At 44.0% G+C, this 27,269-nt stretch overlaps 1 protein-coding gene across 1 annotated transcript in view; it reads left to right on the top strand.

The window, feature by feature from the left end:
- The first annotated feature begins 17,245 nt into the window (after positions 1 to 17,245).
- The window catches only part of atp1b1a (ATPase Na+/K+ transporting subunit beta 1a), a 93,224-nt gene continuing 83,200 nt past the window's right edge, over positions 17,246 to 27,269 (top strand). The window contains exon 1 of the mRNA NM_001140597.1: positions 17,246 to 17,481. Coding sequence (NP_001134069.1) covers positions 17,388 to 17,481 — 94 coding nt within the window. The 5' untranslated portion in view covers positions 17,246 to 17,387. The remainder of the gene's footprint in view (positions 17,482 to 27,269) is intronic.

The raw sequence follows: 27,269 nt of genomic DNA on the forward strand, positions 1-27,269 counted from the left end.
GTAACACTAAGGACAGAGGGTGTAGCTGGGGCGACGGGAGGTTAACACTAAGGACAGAGGGTAACACTAAGGATGGAGGGTAACACTAAGGACAGAGGGTAACACTAAGGATGGAGGGTAACACTAAGGACAGAGGGTATAGTTGGGGCGACGGGAGGTTAACACTAAGGACAGAGGGTAACACTAAGGACGGAGGTTAACACTAAGGACAGAGGGTGTAGTTGGGGCGACGGGAGGTTTAACACTAAGGACAGAGGGTATAGTTGGGGCGACGGGAGGTTTAACACTAAGGACAGAGGGTAACACTAAGGACAGAGGGTAACACTAAGGACAGAGGGTATAGCTGGGGCGACGGGAGGTTAACACTAACGACAGAGGGTAACACTAAGGACGGAGGTTAACACCAAGGACAGAGGGTATAGCTGGGGCGACGGGAGGGTAACACTAAGGACAGAGGGTAACACTAAGGATGGAGGGTAACACTAAGGACAGAGGGTATAGCTGGGGCGACGGGAGGTTTAACACTAAGGACAGAGGGTAACACTAAGGACAGAGGGTATAGCTGGGGCGACGGGAGGTTTAACACTAAGGATAGAGGGTAACACTAAGGACAGAGGGTGTAGCTGGGGCGACGGGAGGTTAACACTAAGGACAGAGGGTAACACTAAGGCCTGAGGGTATAGTTGGGGTGACGGGAGGTTTAACACTAAGGACAGAGGGTAACACTAAGGACGGAGGTTAACACCAAGGACAGAGGGTATAGCTGGGGCGACGGGAGGTTTAACACTAAGGACGGAGGTTATAGCTGTGGCGACGGGAGGTTTAACACTAAGGACAGAGGGTAACACTAAGGACAGAGGGTAACACTAAGGACAGAGGGTATAGTTGGGGCGACGGGAGGTTTAACACTAAGGGCAGAGGGTAACACTAAGGATAGAGGGTAACACCAAGGACAGAGGGTATAGTTGGGGCGATGGGAGGTTTAACACTAAGGACAGAGGGTAACACTAAGGATAGAGGGTGTAGCTGGGGCGACGGGAGATTAACACTAAGGACAGAGGGTATAGTTGGGGCGACGGGAGCTTTAACACTAAGGACAGAGGGTAACACTAAGGACAGAGGGTAACACTAAGGACGGAGGTTAACACTAAGGACAGAGGGTATAGTTGGGGCGACGGGAGGTTTAACACTAAGGACAGAGGGTATAGTTGGGGCGACGGGAGGTTTAACACTAAGGACAGAGGGTAACACTAAGGACAGAGGTTTAACACTAAGGACAGAGGGTATAGTTGGGGCGACGGGAGGTTTAACACTAAGGACAGAGGGTATAGCTGGGGCGACGGGAGGTTTAACACTAAGCAACGGTGACAGTAGTGACGATGGGAGAGTAGAGCATAGCCTGGAAATGAATCATCGTCCTGAGAGTTTCATCCTCCTGAGTTTATTCTATATTCATTCCATGACATCAGCCTCCGTTCCACCAACATAACCTACTGGTCTATAATTACATTGGTCCCGGGTCAGGTGGTAGTACAGAAGCCAGTGGTGTTTTTTCAGGAAGACATGCAGTCTCTATCTCAAGGACAGGAATCTAAATTCAGAATCGCACTGTGACGTCCTGTTGTTCCCCCATTACATACAGTATGTATGAAGAGTTGCTCATTCTAACCTTGTCGAGAGTGAGATTCTACTGTATCTTCAATACTGCATGAAGGTAGTGTACATCCAGCTTCCTGTATGTCATATCACTGGCTTCTAGCTCTCAAATATGTCTGTCACGTCTCTGAAATTTGAATGTTATTTTTTATTTAACTCGGCAAGTCAGTTAAGAACAAATTATTATTTTACAATGACAGCCTACCCCCCCGGGCCAAACCCTAACCCGGATGACGCTGGGCCAATTGTGCGCCGCACAATGGGACTCCCAATCACGGCCGGTTGTGATAGAGCCTGGAATCGAACCAGGGTCTCTAGTGACGCCTCTAGCATTGAGATGCAGTGCCTTAGACCGCTGCGCCACTCGGGAGCCCCTGTCACGTCTCAGAAATATGTCTGTCACGTCTCTGGAATATGTCTGTCACGTCTCTGGAATATGTCTGTCACAGCTCTGGAATATGTCTGTCACAGCTCTGAGAGAAATACCTTTGAAAGAAAAATAGTTATGTCAGTCTAACAGAATCTGCTTTCTATTAAAAATACTTATCTTTGTTTTTTCAACTTCAATGTTGTGGTAGTATAGTAGTAACATTTAAAAAATTTTTTTACATTTTAGTCATTTAGCAGACGCTCTTATCCAGAGCGACTTACAGTAGTGAATACATACATTTCATACATTTCATTTCATGCATTTTTTATTTTTATTTTTTATATTTTTTATTTTTTTGTAAACCAAGTCAATATGTCTGATGTTTTGCCAGCTGGATAGTGTGAATAAACTAAGCTTAATGTATTAGTTGGTTGGAAAGGGAAGCACAGTCATTTTGCAGCCAAACACTCATCCAGGTTTACTATTGTTGATTGGGAGGCAGAACAGAAAGGTAGCTATTTGTTGACTCTTTGCCAGAGATTACTACGACCTTTTAACACCCTCTGGTCTGACCTCTTCTGCCTCATTTTACACCAGTCGATGACTGGAGAGCAAACACAACACACAGCCATGGGAACCCTGCTCCCAGCCAATCACAGCTATGTAAGAGCCTTACTATCCACCAATCACAGGCCCAGCACAAACGCAGAGAGGTGTAGTTTATCTAGTCACTACCAATCAGGTCATCCGTTGGGTGGAGAGGACAATATTGACCTTTTAAATAAGTACTCTGTTGTCTAGCAGCCTGTGGAATTGGTGAATATAGTTTCTGTTAAAGGGCACTCCCTCTTTTACCTCTGTTCTGCCAACAAGAATAAGGCCTTGACCTCTGCGATTTCCCCTTCAAAATAGAAGTCCCATAATGAATATGGTAAAAAAAAAAAAAATACAAATGGTTTAAGTTCATTTTCTGAGGAAATTTTAGCAGACTACATCATTATCTGTACATTGTGTCGCAGTAAAAATGGGTCAATTCTAATCAGGAGGACTTCTACTTTCCAAATCCACAGAGTGTACACGCAAATGAGTGTCGCTGCTCATTCTGAGGCCCTTAAAGAGTGGCCTATCAGCTGAAAGGTTCTGGGTGTAAACTTGAAAATGAGAAGTTCTCCAGAGTAGAATGTACATAACATTATGTAGGGTGAAATAAACGATAGGAGTACACAAAATAAAAAAATTGTCGGCTATTTTAGGCTTACAAAATACATTTAAAAAAAATCACATAACTCATAGAAATACATGCAAATATTCTTTGTATGATAACTAGTATAAAATCTATTGATAATCGTGCATATTTTCCCCCTGGTTATTACAAAGTATACAAGACAGGGCCCTAATTCTGAAGGATTCCACAAATCTGTGACCTGGAAGTACTTAGTTATTCTTGCCTGCTTCACAGGGATCCTCGTTTGATTTCCTACCGGAAGTTCAGTCATCACCCAGTTGATATTGTACCTTTTGGTCATCTGAGGTGCGTTTGATTTTGTTGATATTGTACCTTTTTGATCATCTGAGGTGCGTTTGATTTTGTTGATATTGTACCTTTTTGATCATCTGAGGTGCGTTTGATTTTGTTGATATTGTACCTTTTTGATCATCTGAGGTGCGTTTGATTTTGTTGATATTGTACCTTTTTGATCATCTGAGGTGCGTTTGATTTTGTTGATATTGTACCTTTTTGATCATCTGAGGTGCGTTTGATTTTGTTGATATTGTACCTTTTTGATCATCTGAGGTGCGTTTGATTTTGTTGATATTGTACCTTTTGATCATCTGAGGAGCGTTTGATTTTGTTTATTGTACCATTTTATCATCTGAGGTGCGTTTGATTTTGTTGATATTGTACCTTTTTGATCATCTGAGGTGCGTTTGATTTTGTTGATATTGTACCTTTTTGATCATCTGAGGTGCGTTTGATTTTGTTGATATTGTACCTTTTGATCATCTGAGGAGCGTTTGATTTTGTTTATTGTACCATTTTATCATCTGAGGTGCGTTTGATTTTGTTGATATTGTACCTTTTTGATCATCTGAGGTGCGTTTGATTTTGTTGATATTGTACCTTTTTGATCATCTGAGGTGCGTTTGATTTCGTTGATATTGTACCAAGTTGACATTACACATCAGAACTAGCACTACGGTGAGAGGGAAGATAAAATCCCTAAAAGAATTCTACAATCTAATCAATGACTGTCATATTTAGATTAATGTTTCATACAAAACGTTGAATACATTGTCCTGGCTGTGAGATTAGTGAAACACACAGCGGACTAACACGTCACAATGTCAACCCCAAATCACATTAACCAGTATCCGCCACACTTATGCACTATGTCCAGACCGCATGTATGGAAAATAGCGTGACGTACTGCTGGTCTATGGTAGGAGAGGAAACACCAGTTATTGATTGTGTCGTGAGGCTCTGTGGACTGCTGTAACTGCCCCCCCCCCTGCCTCCCTCAGGCTTTGTACTCTCAGTCAGCCAGCCAGGCATGCAGCACGCTCCACTACCCAGCTTCTATCGTCAATAAACTACTTCCCTTAATGGCGCCCTATACCCTATATAGTGCACTACTTTTGACCAGAGCCCTTTGAGCCCTGGCCAGAAGTAGAGCACTATATAGGGAAGATAAAGGGTGCTATTTGGCACATACGCAATTATACCCTGGCGGTCTAGGGGTATCGAGTGTTGCAGTAAGAGCAAAAGCCTCCTACTGATTTGAAAAGTGTTGTTGATGTATTAAGGTTCACAGGGTCTGTTATTGAGCGCTGCTCTTCTCACAGTATTTCGATTGTCAGTGGTCAAGACATATTTACTGTTTAATTCCAACTGCCATCATTGAAACCATTTTTTAAATTTAACTAGGCAAGTCAGTTAAGAACAAATTCTTATTTTACAATGACGGCCTAGGAACAGTGGGTTAACTGCCTTGTTCAGGGGGCAGAACGACAGATTTGTACCTTGTCAGCTCGGGGATTCGAACTTGTAACCTTTCGGTTACTAGCCCAATGCTCTAACCACTAGGCTACCCTGCCGCCCCTTAATTCACTACAATAGGAAAAGCAGTTGGAAAAAAGGAAACATTTTGGAAACGACAGGAAGTCTAATCTCAATAACATAATTCAGTGGCCTTATTGTCATTTCCTGGGAAATGGTTGATCATTGTGCTACAATTGCAGAGAGAGACCCCCAATTGGCTATACTTAAACATCATCCTCAATATTTGGAGCCAAGGACTGATCAACCCAATCCACAAAAGTGGGGACAAATTTGACCCCAATAACTACCGTGGGATATGCGTCAACAGCAACCTTGGGGAAATTGCTCTGCATTGTAATTAACAGCAGACTCATACATTTCCTCAGCGAAAACAATGTACTGAGAAAATGTCAAATTGGCTTTTTACCAAATTACCGTACGACAGACCACGTATTCACCCTGCGCAGCCTAACTGACAAACAAACAAACCAAAACAAAGGCAAAGTTTTCTCATGCTTTGTTAATTTCAAAAAAGTTTGGCTCAATTTGGCTCGAGGGTCTGCTATACAAATTGATGGAAAGTGGTGTTGGGGGGGAAACATACGACGTTATAAAGTCCATGTACACAAACAAGTGTGGGGTTAAAAATGGCAAAAAACACGCACATTTCTTTCCACAGGGCCGTGGGGTGAGACAGGGATGCAGCTTAAGCCCCACCCTCTTCAACATATATATCAACGAATTGGCGAGGGCACTAGAACAATCTGCAGCACCCGGCCTCACCCCACTAGTCAAATGTCTACTGTTTTCTGATGATCTGGTGCTTCTGTCCCCAACCAAGGAGGCCCTACAGCAGCATCTAGATCTTCTGCACATATTCTGTCAGACCTGGGCCCTGATAGACCTGGGCCCTGACAGACCTGGGCCCTGTCAGACCTGGGCCCTGCCAGGAAATCTCAGTAAGACAAAAATAATGGTGTTCCAAAAAAGGTCCAGTTCCCAGGACCGTGAATACAAATTCCATCTAAAAACTATACATACCTCGGGCTAAACATCAGCGCCACAAGTAACTTCCACAAAGTTGTGAACGATCTGAGAGACGAGGCAAAAAAGGCCTTCTATGTCATCAAAAGGAACATAAAATTCGACATACCAATCAGGACCTGGCTAAAAATACTTGAATCAGTTATAGAACCCATTGTTCTTTATGGTTGTGAGGTTTGGTGTCCACTCACCAACCAAGAATTCACAAAATGGGACAAACACCAAATTGAGACTCCGCATGCAGAATTCTGCAAAAACAAACTCTGTGTACAACATAAAACACCAAATAATGCATGCAGAGCAGAATCAGACCGATACACACTAATTATCAAAATCCAGAAAAGAGCCGTTAAATTCTACAACTACCTAAAAGGAAGTGATTCCCAAACCTTCCATAACAAAGCCATCACCTACAGAGAGATGAACCTGGAGAAGAGTCCCCTAAGCAAGTTGGTCCTGGGGCTCTGTTCACAAACACAAAAAGATCCCACAGAGCTCCAGGACAGCAACACAATTAGACCCTACCAAATCATGAGAAAACAAAAAGATAATTACTTGACACTTTGGAAAGAATTTACCAAAAAAACAGAGCAAACTAGAATGCTATATGGCCCTAAACAGAGAGGACACAGTAGCAGAATACCTGAACACTTTTGTTTATTATCTATTTTACTTGCTTTGGCAATGTAAACATACGTATCCCCATGCCAAAAAGCCCTTTAAAATGTAATTGTAATTGAGAGAGAGAGAGAGAGAGAGAGAGAGAGAGAGAGAGAGAGAGAGAGAGAGAGAGGAGGTTCAGATGCCATGCAGGCCCTGTCAAAGAAAATGGACCAGAGCGTTTTATTTGTGAGAGTGTTGCATACCAGAGACCTAGCTCTATGTAAATATAGTGCTGAGATGGGGAATACAGTCAACCCAGTCACCATTAAAACATCAGGCCCTGGCCAATAGAACTACGTAGATCGAGTACATCCCAAATCACACCCTAATCCCTGTATACTATACTACACTACTTTAGTGCGCTATGTCATAGAAAGGTTTGTTTGATCTTGTACATAGTCACAGCTGAAAGCTGAATTGTAGTATACAGATTTATACACTGAGTATACTAAACATTAGGAACACCTTCCAAATATAGAGTTGCACCCTACCCCCCCAACAGCGTTGCAGTTCTTGACACAAACCGGTGCACCTGGCACCTACTACCATACCCCCGCTCAAAGGCACTTAAATAAACTACATGAACAAAAGTATGTGGACACCTGCTCATCAAACATCGCATTCCAAAATCATGGGCATTAATATGGTGTTGGTCCCCCCTTTTGCTGCTATAACAGCCTCCACTCTTCTGGGAAGGCTTTCCACTAGATGTTGGAACATTGCTGCTATAACAGCCTCCTCTCTTCTGGGAAGGCTTTCCACTAGATGTTGGAACATTGCTGCTATAACAGCCTCCTCTCTTCTGGGAAGGCTTTCCACTAGATGTTGGTACATTGCTGCTATAACAGCCTCCACTCTTCTGGGAAGGTTTTCCACTAGATGTTGGAACATTGCTGTTATAACAGCCTCCACTCTTCTGGGAAGGCTTTCCACTAGATGTGGGAACATTGCTGCTATAACAGCCTCCACTCTTCTGGGAAGGCTTTCCACTAGATGTTGGAACATTGCTGCAGGCGGACTTGCTTCCACTCAGCCACGACCATTAGTGAGGTCGGGCGGGCACTCATGTTTGGGCGATTAGGCCTGGCTCGTAGTCGGTGTTCCAATTCGCCCCAAAGGTGTTCGATGGGGTTGAGGTCAGGGCTCTGTGCAGGCCAGTCAAGTTCTTTCCCACCGATCTCGATAAACCATTTCTGTATGGACCTCGCTTTGTGCACGGGGGTATTGTCATGTTGAAACAGGAAAAGACCCTCCCCAAACTGTTGTCACAAAGTTGGAAGCACAGAATTGTCTAGAATGTCATTGTATGCTGTAGCGTTATGATTTCCCTTCACTAGCCCAAATCATGAAAAACAGCCCCAGACCATTATTCCTCCTCCACCAAACTTTACAGTTGGCACTATGCATTGGGGCAGGTAGCGTTCTCCTGGTATCCTCCAAACCCAGATTCGTCCAACGGACTGCCAGATGGTGAAGCGTGATTCATCACTCCAGAGTCCAATGGCAGCAAGCTTTACACCAATCCAGCCGACGCTTGGCATTGCGCATGGTGATCTTAGGCTTGTGTGCGACTGCTCGGCCATGGAAACCCATTTCATGAAGCTCCCGATGAACAGCTCTTGTGCTGACGTTGCTTCCAGAGTCAGTTTGGAACTCAGTAGTGAGTGTTGCAACCGAGGACAGACGATTTTTACGCTTTATGCGCTTCAGCACTCGGCGGACCTGTTCTGTGAGCTTGTGTGGCCTACCACTTTGCTGCCGAACCGTTGTTGCTCCTAGATATTTCCACTTCACAATAACAGCACTTGCAATTTATCGGTGCTACGTTAATAAATCTTCTTAAGGCTAGGGGGCAGTATTCGGAAGTTCGGATGACTGACGTGCCCAAAGTAAACTGCCTGTTACTCAGGCCCAGAAGCTAGGATATGCATATAATTGGTAGCATTGGATAGAAAACACTCTGACATTTCGAAAACTGTTAAAATAATGTCTGTGAGTATAACAGAACTGATGTGGCAGGCGAAAACACGAGGAGAATCCATCTGGAATTTTTGTTTTGTTTTTTTGAGGTCACCACCCATTGAAATGCTTGTCTATGGGATATTCAAAGGAAATCCTCCCAGATTGCAGTTCCTATGGCTTCCACTAGATGTCAACAGTCTTTAGAAAGGGTTTCAAGCTTGTTTTTTGAAAAATGAATTAGTAGTTGTAGTTTTTCAAGGTGGCTCTCATTTTGACTGTAGTCTTGTGGCGCGTGTGGATGAGGGCGCGCACCTCGTTATTTATCTCCGGTATTGAACATACTACATAACGTCTTAAATTGTATAGTTTATTTACATATTAGGGTACCTGAGGATTTATTAGAAACATTGTTTGACTTGTTTGGATGAAGTTTATTGGTAACTTTGGAATTCCTTTGTATGCATGTGGAATGGGTGGATTACTGAATCAAACGCGCCAACTAAACTGACTTTTTTGGGATATAAAGAAGGACTTTATCGAACAAAACAACCATTGTTATGTAGCTGGGACCCTTGGGATGGCAAACAGAGGAAGATCTTCAAAGTTAAGTGATTTATTTTATCGCTATTTCTGACTTTTGTGACGCCTCTGCTGGTTTGGAAAATGTTTTTAATGCTTTTGTATGCGGGGCGCTGTCCTCAGATAATCGCATTGTATGCTTTCACCGTAAAGCCTTTTTGAAATCTGACAAAGCGGCTGGATTAACAAGAAGTTAAGCTTTTAAATGATGTATGACACTTGTATTTTCATGAATGTTTAATATTACGATTTTTGTATTTTGAATTTCGCGCTCTGCAATTTCACCGGATGTTGTCGAGATGGGGCGCTAGTGTCCCACCTAGCCCAAAGAGGATTTAAAAGTCACTGAGCTCTTCAGTAAGACCATTCTACTGCCAATGTTTGTCTATAAAGATTGCATTGGCTGTGTGCTCGATTTTATACACCTGTCAGCAACGGGTGTGGCTGAAAAAGCCAAATCCACTCATTTGAAGGGGTGTCCACATACTTTTGTATATATAGTGTATTTTGTCTTGCCCATTCCAACCTCTGAATGGCAACCACACAATCCGTGTCTCAATTGTCTCTAGGCTTTAAAAATCGTTACAGTACACTGAGGTGGATTTAACAAGTGACATCAGTCTGTCATGGAAATAGTTCCTAATGTTTTGTACACTCAGTGTAGATTTAGATATGGGGGGGGGATGAAGAGTGATGGATGTAGGGAATAGTGTGCCATTTGGGATGCAAACATTCCTATGGGATAATGTTGTTTGGATTACTATTGAATTTTATTTCATGTACTACTTACTTACAGTTGATAAGAAATCAAATTGACTACATTCAGACCACTTGACTTTTTCCACATTTTGTTGTGTTCCAGCCTTATTCTAAAATGGATTACATTATGATGTTTCATTATCAATCCACACACAATATCCCGTACTGACAAAGCAGAATTTTTTGGGGGTTGAAATGTATTACATTTTTTAAAATCAGAAATACCTTACTTACATAAGTATTCAGACCCTTTGATATGAGACTCAAAATTGAGCTCAGTTGCATCCTGTTTCCATTGATCATCCTTGAGATGTTTCTACAACTTGATTGGAGTCCCCCTGTGGTAAATTCAATTGATTGGACATGATTTGGAAAGGCACACACCTGTCTATATAAGGTCCCACAGTTGACAGTGCGTGTCAGAGCAAAAACCAAGCCATGAAGTTGAAGGAATTGTATGTGGAGCTCTGAGACAGGATTGTGTCGAGGCACAGATCTGGGGAAGGGTACCAAAACATTTCTGCAGCATTGAAGGTCCACAAGAACACAGTGGCCTCCATCATTCTTAAATGGAAGAAGTTTGGAACCACAAAGACTCTTCCTAGAGGTGGCGGCCTGGCCAAACTGAGCAATCAGGTGAGAAGGGCCTTGGTCAGGGAGGTGACCAAGAACTCGATGGTCACTCTGACAGAGCTCCAGAACTCCTCTGTGGAGATGGGAGAACCTTCCAGATGGACAACCATCTCTGCAGCACTCCACCAATCAGGCCTTTATGGTAGAGTGGCCAGACGGAAGCCACTCCTCAGTAAAAGGCCCATGACAACCCGCTTGGAGTTTGCCAAAAGGCACCTAAAGGACTCTCAGACCATGAGAAACAAGATTCTCTGGTCTGATGAAACCAAGATTGAACTCTTTGGCCTGAATGCCAAGCGTCACATCTGGAGGAAACCTGGCATCATCCCTACGGTGAAGCATGGTGGTGGCAGCATCATGCTGTGGGGATGTTTTTCAGTGGCAGGGACTGGGAGACTAAACCACTGCCCTGTAGGGTTGGTCCTGGTCTGTAGTGCACTATATAGGTTGGGAACCACTGCCCTATATGGGATCTATAGACTAGGACCAACCCTATCTAAGAAGAGTTCAGCTTTTAACGCCTCGATTCTGTCTACCTCTCAAATGGCACCCTATTCCCTAGTGCACTACTTTTGACCAGGGCCTATAGGACTCTGGTCGGGCTCTGGTTAAAAGTAATGCACTATGTAGGGAACAGGGTGCTGGCCCCCTCGCTCTCTCTGGTCGTGCAGTGGAGTTGTTTTGAAGTTAACTGAACTGTGTTTACTCTGGACCCGTTAAAAGGGGGCGGGGTCTTTGTCTGTGCGACCCGTCCAATCCAGGAAGATGTCATCTTTCCACACCGCTGCATCGGAATGCCATTGTTGATGAACTTGAGTCCCCAATGGCACCCTACCCCTTACATAGTGCACTAGTTTTGACCAGGGCCTATACGGCTGTGGTCAAAACTAGTGCACTATGTAGGGACTGGTGGACGCATCCCACTCCAAAGGCTGCATACCAAATTCCATCAGCAACTAATCCTGGAAAAATGCTGCACGTCCCTATCAGTAGACTTGGTATTTGTCCCAAATTGCACTCTATTCCCTATGTAGTGCACTACTTTTGACCAGAACCCTATGGGAATAGGGTGCAATTTGGGACACACCTCTAGAAACCCCTTGATCTACGTCAACAGTGAGCCGCTAGCTAGCCCCTTATATCCCCTTTACAGTCCATACCAGATCTACAGTAAACTCACAGAGAAGCTCCATATCCCCTTTACAGTCCATACCAGATCTACAGTAAACTCACAGAGAAGCTCCATATCCCCTTTACAGTCCATACCAGATCTACAGTAACTCACAGATAAGCTCCTTATATCCCCTTTACAGTCCATACCAGATCTACAGTAACTCACAGAGAAGCTCCATATCCCCTTTACAGTCCATACCAGATCTACAGTAACTCACAGAGAAGTGCATTACATTGTTGGAGAGTAAGTGCTAAGGAAATATTATAAAGATAAGAGATGTTGCAAACCATGTTGTATAGGGGGGGGGGGGGGATAAAACTGTAACATCTTATGTTTCACCGAGACTTGGCTGAACGACGACACGGATAATATAGAGCTGGCTGCCTTCTCCGTGTTTTTCAGCAGGACAGAGAAGCTACGTCTGGTAAGACGAGGGGCGGGTGTGTGTGTCTATTTGTCAATAACTGCTGGTGCACGATGTCTAATATTAAAGAAGTCTCGATGTATTGCTCGCCTGAGGTAGAATACCTCATGATAAGCTGTAGACCACATTATCTACCAAGAGAGTTCTCATCTATATTATTCGTAACCGTCTATTTACCACCACAAACTGATGCTGGCACTAGGACTGTACTCAACGAGCTGTATAAGGCCATAAGCAAACAAGAAAATGCTAATCCAGAAGCGGAGCTCCTAGTGGCCTGGGACTTTAAATCCTACTACACCGGCTCTGACGCTCTTCGGATGTGGCAGGGCTTGAAAACTATTACGGACTACAAAGGGAAACCCAGCCACGAGCTGCCCAGTGACGCGAGCCTACCAGACGAGCTAAATGCCTTTTATGCTCCCTTCAGGCCGAGCAACACTGAAGCATACATGAGAGCACCAGCTGTTCCGGATGACTGTGTGATCACGCTCTCCGTAGCCGATGTGAGCAAGACCTTTAAACAGGTCAGCATTCACAAAGCCGCAGGGTCAGAAGGATGACTCAAAGCATGCACAGACCAAGTGGAAAATGTCTTCACTGACATTTTCAACCCTACAACCTCTCCCTGGCCGAGTCTATAATAGACACTTTGAGGCTAGCAACACTGAAATATGCATGAGAGCACCAGCTGTTCCGGATGACTGTGTGATCACGCTCTCCGTAGTAAGACCTGTAAAACAGGTTAACATTCACAGACGGATTACCAGGACGCAGACTCAGAGTATACACTGACTAGCTGGGGAAGTGTCTTCACTGACATGTTAAACCTCTGCCTGACCCAGTCTGTAATACCTACATGTTTAAAACAGACCACCATAGTCCCTGTGCCCTAGAAAGCGAAGGTAACCTGCCTAAATGATTACCGCCCCGTAGCACTCGGTAGCAATGAAGTGCTTTGAAAGGCTGGTCATGGCTCACATCAACATCATCATGCCAGAAACCCTAGACCCACTCCAAAATTGCATACCGCCCCAACAGATCCACAGATGACGCAATCTCAATCGCACTCCACACTGCCCTTTCCCACCTGGACAAAAGGAACACCGACGTGCCAATGCTGTTCATTGACTACAGCTCTGAGTTCAACACCATAGTGTCCACAAAGCTCATCACTAAGCTAAGGACCCTGGGATTAAACACCTCCCTCTGCAACTGGATCCTGGACTTCCTGACGCGCCGCCCCCAGGTGGTTAAGGGTAGGCAACAACACATCTGCCATGCTGATCCAGAACACTGGAGCCCCTCAGGGGTGCGTGCTTAGTCCCCTCCTGTACTCCCTGGTCACCCACGACTGCGTGGCCAAGCACAACTCCAACACCATCATTAAGTCTGCTGACGACACAACAGTGGTAGGCCTGATCACCGACAACGATGAGACAGCCTATAGGGAGGAGGTCAGAGACCTGGCAGTGTGGTGCCAGGACAACAACCTCTCTCTCGATGTGAGCAAGACAAAGGAGCTGATCGTGTACTATAGGAAAAGGTGGGCCGAACAGGAACCCATTAACATTGACACAACGGAAGTGGAGCAGGTCGAGAGTTAAGTTCCTTGGTGTCCACATCACCAACAAACTATCATGGTCCAAACACACCAAAACAGTCGTGAAGAGGACACGACAACACCTTTTCCCCCTCAGGAGACTGAAAAGATTTGGCATGGGGTCCCCAGATCCTCAAAAGGTTCTACAGCTGTACCATCGAGAGCATCCTGACCGGTTGCATCACCGCCTGGTATTACATTTACATTTTAGTAATTTAGCAGATGCTCTTATCCAGAGTGACTTACAGTAGTGAATGCATACATTTCATTCATTCATTTAAAAAATAAAAATAAAATTGTACTGGCCCCCGTGGGAATCGAACCCACAACCCTGGCGTTGCACACATCATGCTGGCGTTGCAAACACCATGCTCTACCAACTGAGCCACAGGGGAAGCCCATTAAAGTTACATAACAATGTACTAGCTTTTCAAAGAAACAAGAACCATGGCTTATTTCGGGAAATTGCTAACATTTCCAAATGATCTGAGCTATTCAATTTAAATGACCACGAAGGGACATGAACCCTCAATCTTCTGATTCGAAGTCAACTGTTTGGCATCTGACCGTAAGGCGCTACAGAGGGTAACACCTTACCCCTTTGTTTTTACACTGCTGCTACTCGCTGTTTATTATCTATGCATAGTCACTTTACAAATTACCTCAACTAACCTGTACCGCCGCACATTGACTCGGCACTGGTACCCAATGTATATAGCCTTGTTATTGTTATGTAAAATGTATTGTGTTACTTTTTATTAGGATTTTTAACTTTTGTTTATTTAGTAAATATTTTATTAACTCTATTTCTTGAACTGCACTTTTGGATAAGGGCTTGTAAGTAAGCATTTCACACTAGTCTACCTGGCGGCAGGTACCGAGTGGTTAGAGGGTTGGGCCAGTAACTGAAAGGTTGCTGGATCAAATCCCTGAGCTGACAAGGTAAAAATATGTTCTGCCACTGAGCAAGGCACTGTTCCCCGGGGGAGCTGATGACGTGGATGTCGATTAAGGCAGCCCCCCCAAGGCACCTCTCTGATTCAGAGGGCTTGGGTTAAATGCGGAAGACACATTTCAGTTGAATGCATTCAGTTGTACAACTGACTAGGTTTTCCCTGCTGTATTCGGCGCACGTGACGAATACAATTTGATAAAAAATTTTGGAAAGGTCCCGTCCATATGTTATATGGGTACAATATAATGAGGAGATATTAACAAAGATGGCCAGCAGGCCTACGTTATTAGCATATTCTGTCTGATGGTGAGAAGCTGTGAGATATGGCTGTGCATAGTAATCCCCATGATATTAACTTATTAATTACCAAAGTCCCCAGGTACAACCTGTCTGAACATGTTTTTGGTTCGTTGAATATGTTCTTAGTTGTTCACAGGACCACATCATAGAACTGGAGTGACAGGGCCTGATGAGGAATCACTATGAAATGGGGCTGATTTTACTACTGGTGAGTTGACCTACTGGTGAGTTGACCTACTGGTGAGTTGTCCTACTGGTGAGTTGACCTACTGGTGAGTTGTCCTACTGGTGAGTTGTCCTACTGGTGAGTTGTTCTACTGGTGAGTTGACCTACTGGTGAGTTGTCCTACTGGTGAGTTGACCTACTGGTGAGTTGTCCTACTGGTGAGTTGTCCTACTGGTGAGTTGTCCTACTGGTGAGTTGTCCTACTCCATTTACAAGGAGTCCTAAACAAGCCATGGTGTAAGTGAGAGAAGCGGCCATGTCGCCCTTGAAAAAACAGGTGTTTTGACCTCAATGGGACAACCTGGTCAAATAAAATGTATTTTCCTGACCATGTGACCTGACCAGGAATAGCTCCATAGGGGCCCAGAGTATTTCCTGACCAGGAATAACTCCATAGGAGCCCAGAGTATTTCCTGACCAGGAAAAAACAACTTTCCACAAAGTGAATTTAGCTTATTAGTTACCATATTATTACACTTTACAGTTATTTTTCTCTCTTATGTTATTCAATCATAAGGGTAGGGGTTGTGTCTAAAATGCATTCTTTATGAACAGCTTTGAATGAACCAAGAACGAGGTACCAAAGTACAATTATTTTTATTATTGAAATTCCATACATTTTGAAGGATACAAATTCAAATGTGTTACAAAAATCTATATACATCCTTCTTAAAAAAAAATGTAACATCACAAACAGATAAACAGAAACACAGCGTTTTAACATTCAACAACATTTTAAAAGCTTAAGAGTATAAATTAATTTCAATACCGTCTTATTCTCACAGAGCAATTTGGCAAAGTAATTATTTAAGTCTACCTTAAAAAAAAAAATATTGAATAAGATGTTTTTCCCCCCCCCTTAATAAACAATTAATTTTATGGATGTGATATTTAGCAACAATTATAATCAAATGTACTAAAGTACAAAGTTGACTCCTGAGAAATATAATTACTTTTTAAACCTGCGATGTGATAATAGAACTCCAAGAATGGTAATATAATGTTTCCGAGTTTATGACATCAACATAGAATTGTTTTAATTCTATTTCGGGTTTAATAATTCTACCATTTGAGTTGACACCATTTCGTTTTGAACCCTCATGGAGCAGTCTTGACTCATGGAGCAGTCTTGCTTTCATGGAGCAGTCTTGCCTTCATAGAGCAGTCTTGACTCATGGAGCAGTCTTGCCTTCATAGAGCAGTCTTGCCTTCATAGAGCAGTCTTGCCTCGTGGAGCAGTCTTGCCTTCATGGAGCAGTCTTGCCTTCATAGAGCAGTCTTGCCTTCATGGAGCAGTCTTGCCTTCATGGAGCAGTCTTGCCTTCATAGAGCAGTCTTGCCTCGTGGAGCAGTCTTGCCTCGTGGAGCAGTCTTGCCTTCATAGAGTAGTCTTGCCTCATGGAGCAGTCTTGCCTCGTGGAGCAGTCTTGCCTTCATAGAGCAGTCTTGCCTCGTGGAGCAGTCTTGCCTTCATAGAGCAGTCTTGTCTTCATAGAGCAGTCTTGCCTTCATAGAGCAGTCTTGTCTTCATAGAGCAGTCTTGCCTTCATAGAGCAGTCTTGCCTTCATAGAGCAGTCTTGCCTCGTGGAGCAGTCTTGCCTTCATAGAGCAGTCTTGCCTTCATAGAGCAGTCTTGCATTCATAGAGCAGTCTTGCATTCATAGAGCAGTCTTGCCTTCATAGAGCAGTCTTGCCTTCATAGAGCAGTCTTGCCTTCATAGAGCAGTGATCATAGCTGTTGCCCCCTTGATTCTTACGCAGAAGGATGACCGCTTGTGATTGGTCAGAGTTAGCCCCCCCCTCTTTGTAGGTAACTTATTACAAGAGTTTGCGGGCGGAGTCGGATACCATAAGAACTAAATGTGTGGTGTACAATAGGAGAGCCGGGTACGAAACTGTCCTTTACTATTCTGTACCGGGGGACAGTACACGAATCGGGTACCTACACCCATTAGATAATATTGATTGAAAAGGGAAATTAAAAGGCAAAAAAAAAAGATGTCGGCAAATAAAGATGGAGACGGTGGATGGAAGAGCTTTCTGTGGAATTCGGAAAAGAAGGAATTTCTAGGACGCACTGGTGGCAGTTGGTGTAAGTACATAAATCCGTAATAAACTACTTTTAATCGACGCTTTTTCTTGAAATGAACTGGAGGATAAGAACGATAGGAGTTGTAGCCCTGTTGTTTCCGTGTATTGTCAGAATAATGTAACGGCACAGAGAGTTCCTGAGTCGTTCTGTATTTCCTGATACAGCACCTGTTTGATTGACCATAGCGTGCTGTGTAGAGATCATTCACTCTTCAATGGAAACATGACAAATCAATTAAACGTGATTTATAAAAAACTCTTCTGTAAAATAACCGTATAACCTATTGATGGAATACGATTCAAAATAAATGTCATGAAAATTAGTTCTGTCTAAAAAAAAAAAAAAATAAAAAAAAAAGGCAGTTGAAATATATTCAGACTTTTAGGTCAAGTGAACGTTAATAATGTTCCTATCCGTTATTATTCGTTTAAACCCGGGTCGATCACGTACAACGAAAGCTAGACTCGGTGTCCTTTGCCAAAGAGGTCATTTTGAAGGACATCATTTACATGATATGGTGTTGGATTGCAACTAACATGTGCTTGTCTTGCCATAATGGCATGCTTGTTTCTGCTGTCAGCCCAGAATGGAAAACATTGATAAGAGTTGGTAAATATCAATTACTTTATTTCTCTGAACAAAATAATGTGCCAAATGACAATGGGGGACATCCATTACCTCGGTAATTAGTAGTTTTATCCCAATACAGTTAGATTTTTTTGGAAGGAATCAGGGTTCAAGGTTAACAGTCAAGGTGATCCGGCCTTTTTCCTCTGAAACTGATGTCATTATTTTGGACCGACAGAATAATGTAAAAAAACGAAGCCAACAATCAGCATTGATTTACCAATGAGACACTTTCTTGTTCAACTGGTGAGCTTGCAACACTGTAACACACACGGTATCTCTACATTATTATTATTTGTTTGCTCAGTATTGGAGTGGGAGACTGTTGCAGTAGGTAGTTAGTTCATCTACTGGCTACATTTCGTTTTTTTTTTGTATTTATCTAGGCGCTTTCTCTACATAGAAAGATCATGTCACGACTCACATGCTCGGTTTGTCCAGGGCCACCCCTCCCCCACAGACAACTGTGTTTCTTTCAGCAGCTACTGGGGACAATTTGTTACTTAAATCAATTATACCGAGTTCACATGGGTAGGGCGATTATTACGGTAGACTTTCACAATCCGAGCACAAATAAAGACAGATTGAACGCTCTAGTAGGGGACACAGTCACCATTTGTTTCCGGAATGCTGGCCAGATTATTTTTGGTAAAGCAAAGAGCGCCTGTTCACTGATACTTGTTGGTTTATCTCTCGAAACAGTTGGCTGTTCTCTGAATTCATTTATAGAATTCAGAAGCTCGATGAAAGTAACTTGGTACGTTTTGAAAAGTCCCAAGGTTTCTGGCGTGTTGCCTTTGTTTGCGTAGCCTACATATCGCGCACGGTATTATTAAGTGCACGTCGGCTCTCATCGATGTGGTTGTTACAGCCTGGTCTCATACACTGTCATTACATAGTAAACGTAAATCCGGGACTGTAAAATTAGTATGGCATGTTTGATAGGGTTGTATAAGACAGATGGTTTACTTGAGGTAAAAAAAAAAAACGGAAGTCGGATGAGTGGGTGTATAAAGCCAACGTCTAGTAACCGAAAGGTTGTGAGTTCGAATCGCATCACAGACAACTTTAGCATTTTATCTACTTACTACTTTTTTTTTTGTTGAAACTTTGCAACCATTTAGCATGTTAGCTAACACTTAACTCTTTAGCCTAACTCAAAAACCCCTAGCCGAGCTAGAATTCGTAACATATAATACAAATCGTATTTCGTAACATATCATACGAAATGGGTGATAGACATCCACAAATTAATACATAAAATAACACAGGAAATTGAGTTTCCCCAGATTTACGTACAGAATAATACAAAAAGCTCTGAGACCAGGTTGCAGCGGTTATTGCTCAGGATAAGCCTTCCGATTGGCTGGGCTGGCTGTGCAGCAACCATGTCATTTTACCCCGCATCAAATCACAGTTGGTCGTCATCACAAAAAGGTAGGAATTAGCGACTACTGTAGGCTACATTTGATTCAGGTCTTCATTTAGTGACACTTGTATCCAATGATGGTGTAATAACCCTTATACTTACAGCTACCCAGTGCCTGTAGTCTTTTGAAAGGTAAGCGTATACGGAACTATTGCACGAAATAGGACAATTATGATAATCTCAGCAATCTCTGTGCTGTTTGCCTTGAGGAATGTGAGAACGTGCCTGAGTTGTTCATTCACAACACGAAGCCATGCCTGCCTGACTGGTCTACCCTGCTGCTCTGGGGGGGGGGGGGATAGACCGAGCTGAGAGAGAGAGAGAGAGAGGAGAGAGAAGAGAGAGAGAGAGACAGACAGAGAGAGAGACAGAGAGAGAGACAGAGAGAGAGAGAGAGACAGAGAGAGGTTATCACAAGGACTGGAAGGCATTCAACAAGTCTCCTATTGGCCAATTTGATCACATTTATTACAAGAGAGCGAGAAAGACATCGTGGTCTGGAATTTAGCTTCCCCCCCCTGAGCTTCCACACAATATGCGGTCATAGGTGTGTAAAGAAATACACGGATTTGAGAGACTAATAAATGAATTGGACTTTGGAACAGAGCTATAGGGCTCGCCAGCTTGTAGTCCCAATGGCTCGTTGCTCAAAGCCTACGGGGGGAAATTTAATGCCGCTTTTGGAGGTGTTTTGGATAACGCGGTCTGAGGCTAACAGGTTTCGGAGATTTGACACGTTTTGTTCTATGAGATAATATCAGGCAGCGTGATGAGAACGGCCCATAGGGCAGGAGTCCATCTCCTGTTTCTGTAGTGAGAGGCAGCTTGATGAGAACGGCCCATAGGACAGGAGTCTATCTCCTGTTTCTGTAGTGAGAGGCAGCGTGATGAGAACGGCCCATAGGGCAGGAGTCTACCTCCTGTTTCTGTAGTGAGAGGCAGCTTGATGAGAACGGCCCATAGGGCAGGAGTCTACCTCCTGTTTCTGTAGTGAGAGGCAGCTTGATGAGAACGGCCCATAGGGCAGGAGTCTACCTCCTGTTTCTGTAGTGAGAGGCAGCGTGATGAGAACGGCCCATAGGGCAGGAGTCTATCTCCTGTTTCTGTAGTGAGAGGCAGCTTGATGAGACCGGCCCATAGGGCAGGAGTCTATCTCCTGTTTCTGTAGCGAGAGGCAGCGTGATGAGAACGGCCCATAGGGCAGGAGTCTACCTCCTGTTTCTGTAGTGAGAGGCAGCTTGATGAGAACGGCCCATAGGACAGGAGTCTATCTCCTGTTTCTGTAGTGAGAGGCAGCTTGATGAGAACGGCCCATAGGGCAGGAGTCTATCTCCTGATTCTGTAGTGAGAGGCAGCTTGATGAGAACGGCCCATAGGGCAGGAGTCTATCTCCTGTTTCTGTAGTGAGAGGCAGCGTGATGAGAACGGCCCATAGGGCAGGAGTCTATCTCCTGTTTCTGTAGTGAGAGGCAGCTTGATGAGAACGGCCCATAGGGCAGGAGTCTACCTCCTGTTTCTGTAGTGAGAGGCAGCTTGATGAGAACGGCCCATAGGGCAGGAGTCTACCTCCTGTTTCTGTAGTGAGAGGCAGCTTGATGAGAACGGCCCATAGGGCAGGAGTCTACCTCCTGTTTCTGTAGTGAGAGGCAGCTTGATGAGAACGGCCCATAGGGCAGGAGTCTATCTCCTGTTTCTGTAGTGAGAGGCAGCTTGATGAGAACGGCCCATAGGGCAGGAGTCTACCTCCTGTTTCTGTAGTGAGAGGCAGCTTGATGTACAAGTACCACCTCTTGGACAGGATGCTGGCCTATCACAGGGCCTTAACCCCTGGACAGGACGCCAGCCTATCACAGGGCCGTACCCCTGGACAGGACGCCGGCCTATCACAGGGCCGTATCCAGGACGCTTGCCCATCACAGGGCCGTACCCAGGACGCTAGCCCATCACAGGGCCGTACCCAGGACGCTAGCCCATCACAGGGCCGTACCCAGGACGCTAGCCTATCACAGGGCCTTAACCCCGATCTTATCTCCTTAATGCTGAATGTCAAGCGGAGACTTGTCAGGTTTTTCTTCGGTTTGACTCGACCAGAGATTGAATTCATAACTTTCCAATCTCAGGACACTGTAACCACAAGGCCACTGAGTTGGTCTATGAGGCAGTTAAACATGACCTTTATGAATTATGAAGCCTTTATGTGCTTGTTTGGATTATATAAAGTGACGTTAGCTGATCAAGATGATCCAATAGAATAATGCATCAGAACTCCTAAACCACAGACCTTATTTTCAGTGTTTATTCATAAAAAACACACGTTTTGACCAATGAGCCTCTGTTAATAGAGCCCCACAGTGGAGGTGTCATAATACCCATAAAACCTAGCGGTCAAACAAGGAAATTAGAAACTTTAAATAAGGTCTGTGTTTCGGGAAGGCTTACCATGGCGTGAAGTTTTGATAACCGTGTAAATCTCTCTAGGACAAGGTGACTTTTATCAATATATTAGCCTGTATTTACACTCAGTAAAAAAAAAAAAATGCTAATTAGCCTCAAAGAAGACATCATGCAAGACTTCAAAACCCTGCATCTCATCTCTAGCTGATATCTAACAGGTATTGATCCTACAGGTCTCCTCTAGCTGACACCTAACAGGTATTGATCCTGCAGGTCTCCTCTAGCTGATATCTAACAGGTATTGATCCTACAGGTCTCCTCTAGCTGATACCTAACAGGTATTGATCCTGCAGGTCTCCTCTAGCTGATATCTAACAGGTATTGATCCTACAGGTCTCCTCTAGCTGATATCTAACAGGTATTGATCCTACAGGTCTCCTCTAGCTGATACCTAACAGGTATTGATCCTGCAGGTCTCCTCTAGCTGATATCTAACAGGTATTGATCCTACAGGTCTCCTCTAGCTGATATCTAACAGGTATTGATCCTACAGGTCTCCTCTAGCTGATATCTAACAGGTATTGATCCTGCAGGTCTCCTCTAGCTGATATCTAACAGGTATTGATCCTGCAGGTCTCCTCTAGCTGATACCTAACAGGTATTGATCCTGCAGGTCTCCTCTAGCTGATATCTAACAGGTATTGATCCTGCAGGTCTCCTCTAGCTGACACCTAACAGGTATTGATCCTGCAGGTCTCCTCTAGCTGAAACCTAACAGGTATTGATCCTGCAGGTCTCCTCTAGCTGAAACCTAACAGGTATTGATCCTGCAGGTCTCCTCTAGCTGATATCTAACAGGTATTGATCCTGCAGGTCTCCTCTAGCTGATATCTAACAGGTATTGATCCTGCAGGTCTCCTCTAGCTGATACCTAACAGGTATTGATCCTGCAGGTCTCCTCTAGCTGATATCTAACAGGTATTGATCCTACAGGTCTCCTCTAGCTGATATCTAACAGGTATTGATCCTACAGGTCTCCTCTAGCTGATATCTAACAGGTATTGATCCTGCAGGTCTCCTCTAGCTGATACCTAACAGGTATTGATCCTGCAGGTCTCCTCTAGCTGATACCTTTTCTAACAGGTATTGATCCTGCAGGTCTCCTCTAGCTGATATCTAACAGGTATTGATCCTGCAGGTCTCCTCTAGCTGATACCTTTACTAACAGGTATTGTGTCAATTTAAAACCTGCACAAGACAGTTAACAGAATTGTCCGTTTAAAGAAATCTAGACAATTTCTTCATTACTACATTTAACTAACATTAGATAGTTGATCCAGAGATTCTGACCTTTGCCTCGATTCGTCAGTCTCATCCAGATCATCCAGAGCCGTACCTTCAGGCTCTGATCAGGCCCTACACCCAAACAAGGGCACTGCGTTCATCCACCTCTGGCCTGCTGGCCCCCCTACCTCTGAGGAAGCACAGTTCCCGCTCAGCCCAGTCAAAACTGTTCGCTGCTCTGGCACCCCAATGGTGGAACAAGCTCCCTCACGACGCCAGGACAGCGGAGTCAATCACCACCTTCCGGAGACACCCGAAACCCCACCTCTTTAAGGAATACCTGGGATAGGATAAAGTAATCCTTCTACCCCCCCTAAAAGATTTAGATGCACTATTGTAAAGTGGTTGTTCCACTGGATATCATAAGGTGAATGCACCAATTTGTAAGTCGCTCTGGATAAGAGCGTCTGCTAAATGACTTAAATGTAAATGTAAATCATCATGGAATTTGTAGTTCTTTATGATATCCACATTAGCAGCTAATTAGCATTTCATTGGGGGGGAAATTCAGGCTAATATATTGATAAAAGTCACCTTGTCCAAGAGAGATTTACATGGTTATCAAAACGTCACGCCATGGTAAGCCTACACGAAATACAGCCCTTATTTTAAGTGTTTCTAAAATCCCCTACGGGGAAAAATGACTGGTGGAAAAACGATTGGAACCATTTCCTTGTTTGACCGCTAGGTTTTATGGGTATTATGACTCATACTGTGGTACTCTATGCCTACGAAAATACAGCCATGGTCACCTTCGATGCAACTGGTTTGCATCTCTCTGTCACCCCAGAGCTCACTGCCATGGTTACCGCCAGTAAATCAGTCTCTCTCTCTCCCTCTCACACACACCCAGACACTGTTGCACTATGAAGTTATTCTGCTCAAACAATGCACTAGTAAAAGTGTTTCCTGTAGATTGTTTAGTCACTGGATGTTTAGTAAAGAACAGTAGAGTGGTGTAGAGAACAGTAGAATGGTGTAGAGAACAGTAGAATGGTGTAGAGTAGAGAACAGAGTGGTGTAGAGTAGAGAACAGTAGCGTAGAGTGGTGTAGAGAACAGTAGAGTAGAGAACAGTAGAGTGGTGTAGAGTAGAGAACAGTAGAGTGGTGTAGAGTAGAGAACAGTAGAGTGGGTAGAGTAGAGAACAGTAGAGTGGTGTAGAGTAGAGAACAGTAGAGTGGTGTAGAGTAGAGAACAGTAGAGTGGTGTAGTGTAGAGAACAGTAGAGTGGTGTAGAGTAGAGAACAGTAGAGTGGTGTGTAGAGAACAGTAGAGTGGTGTAGAGGAGAGACCAGTAGAGTGGTGTAGCGTAGAGAACAGTAGAGTGGTGTAGAGTAGAGAACAGTAGAGTGGTGTGGTGTAGAGTAGAGAACAGTAGAGTGGTGTAGAGTAGAGAACAGTAGAGTGGTGTAGAGTGGAGTGGTGTAGAATACAGAACAGTAGAGTGGTGTAGAGAACAGTAGAGTGGTGTAGAGTAGAGAACAGTAGAGTGGTGTAGAGTAGAGAACAGTAGAGTGGTGTAGAGAACAGTAGAGGGGTGTAGAGTAGAGAACAGTAGAGTGGTGTAGAGTAGAGAACAGTAGAGTGGTGTAGAGTAGAGAACAGTAGAGTGGTGTAGAGTAGAGAACAGTAGAGTGGTGTAGAGTAGAGAACAGTAGAGTGGTGTAGAATAGAGAACAGTAGAGTGGTGTAGAGTAGAGAACAGTAGAGTGGTGTAGAATAGAGAACAGTAGAGTGGTGTAGAGTAGAGAACAGTAGAGTGGTGTAGAATAGAGAACAGTAGAGTGGTGTAGAGAACAGTAGAGTGGTGTAGAGTGGTGTAGAGTAGAGAACAGTAGAGTGGTGTAGAGTAGAGAACAGTAGAGTGGTGTAGAAAACAGTAGAGTGGTGTAGAGTGGTGTAGAGTAGAGAACAGTAGAGTGGTGTAGAGTAGAGTGGTGTAGAGTAGAGAACAGTAGAGTGGTGTAGAGTAGCGAACAGTAGAGTGGTGTAGAGTAGAGAACAGTAGAGTGGTGTAGAGGAGAGAACAGTAGAGTGGTGTAGGATAGAGAACAGTAGAGTAGAGAACAGTAGAATGGTGTAGAATATGTTTAGGGGAGGGAATGTTCTGTAGTAGTGTATGTGTAGGGATTGTTCTGTAGTAGTGTATGTGAAGGGGAGGGAAAGTTCTGTAGTAGTGTATGTGTAGGGGAGGGAATGTTCTGTAGTAGTGTATGTGTAGGGGAGGGAATGTTCTGTAGTAGTGTATGTGTAGGGGAGGGAATGTTCTGTAGTAGTGTATGTGTAGGGGAGGGAATGTTCTGTAGTAGTGTATGTGTAGGGGAGGGAATGTTCTGTAGTAGTGTATGTGTAGGGGAGGGAATGTTCTGTAGTAGTGTATGTGTAGGGAATGTTCTGTAGTAGTGTATGTGTAGGGAATGTTCTGTAGTAGTGTATGTGTAGGGAATGTTCTGTAGTAGTGTATGTGTAGGGGAGGGAATGTTCTGTAGTAGTGTATGTGTAGGGGAGGGAATGTTCTGTAGTAGTGTATGTGTAGGGGAGGGAATGTTCTGTAGTAGTGTATGTGTAGGGAATGTTCTGTAGTAGTGTATGTGTAGGGAATGTTATGTAGTAGTGTATGTGTAGGGGAGGGAATGTTCTGTAGTAGTGTATGTGTAGGGGAGGGAATGTTCTGTAGTAGTGTATGTGTAGGGGAGGGAATGTTCTGTAGTAGTGTATGTGTAGGGAATGTTCTGTAGTAGTGTATGTGTAGGGGAGGGAATGTTCTGTAGTAGTGTATGTGTAGGGGAGGGAATGTTCTGTAGTAGTGTATGTGTAGGGGAGGGAATGTTCTGTAATAGTGTATGTGTAGGGGAGGGAATGTTCTGTAGTAGTGTATCTGGAGGGGAGGGAATGTTCTGTAGTAGTGTATGTGTAGGGTAGGGAATGTTCTGTAGTAGTGTATGTGTAGGGGAGGGAATGTTCTGTAGTAGTGTATGTGGAGGGGAGGGAATGTTCTGTAGTAGTGTATGTGTAGGGGAGGGAATGTTCTGTAGTAGTGTATGTGTAGGGGAGGGAATGTTCAGTAGTAGTGTATGTGTTGGGGAGGGAATGTTCTGTAGTAGTGTATGTGTAGGGGAGGGAATGTTCTGTAGTAGTGTATGTGTAGGGAATGTTCTGTAGTAGTGTATGTGTAGGGGAGGGAATGTTCTGTAGTAGTGTATGTGTAGGGGAGGGAATGTTCAGTAGTAGTGTATGTGTTGGGGAGGGAATGTTCTGTAGTAGTGTATGTGAAGGGGAGGGAATGTTCTGTAGTAGTGTATGTGTAGGGGAGGGAATGTTCTGTAGTATGTGTAGGGGAGGGAATGTTCTGTAGTAGTGTATGTGTAGGGAATGTTCTGTAGTAGTGTATGTGTAGGGGAGGGAATGTTCTGTAGTAGTGTATGTGTAGGGGAGGGAATGTTCAGTAGTAGTGTATGTGTTGGGGAGGGAATGTTCTGTACTAGTGTATGTGAAGGGGAGGGAATGTTCTGTAGTAGTGTATGTGTAGGGGAAGGGAATGTTCTGTAGTTTGTGTAGGGTAGGGAATGTTCTGTAGTAGTGTATGTGTAGGGGAGGGAATGTTCTGTAGTAGTGTATGTGTAGGGGAGGGAATGTTCTGTAGTAGTGTATGTGTAGGGGAGGGAATGTTCTGTAGTAGTGTATGTGTAGGGAATGTTCTGTAGTAGTGTATATCTAGGGAATGTTCTGTAGTAGTGTATGTGTAGCGGAGGGAATGTTCTGTAGTAGTGCATGTGTAGGGGAGGGAATGTTCTGTAGTAGTGTATGTGTAGGGGAGGGAATGTTCTGTAGTAGTGTATGTGTAGGGGAGGCAATGTTCAGTAGTAGTGTATGTGTAGGGGAGGGAATGTTCTGTAGTAGTGTATGTGTAGGGGTGGCAATGTTCAGTAGTAGTGTATGTGTTGGGAAGGGAATGTTCTGTAGTAGTGTATGTGTAGGGGAGGGAATGTTCT

The sequence above is a fragment of the Salmo salar genome, chromosome ssa16 (genome assembly GCF_905237065.1).
Source record: "Salmo salar chromosome ssa16, Ssal_v3.1, whole genome shotgun sequence".
Taxonomy (NCBI): Eukaryota; Metazoa; Chordata; class Actinopteri; order Salmoniformes; family Salmonidae; genus Salmo; species Salmo salar.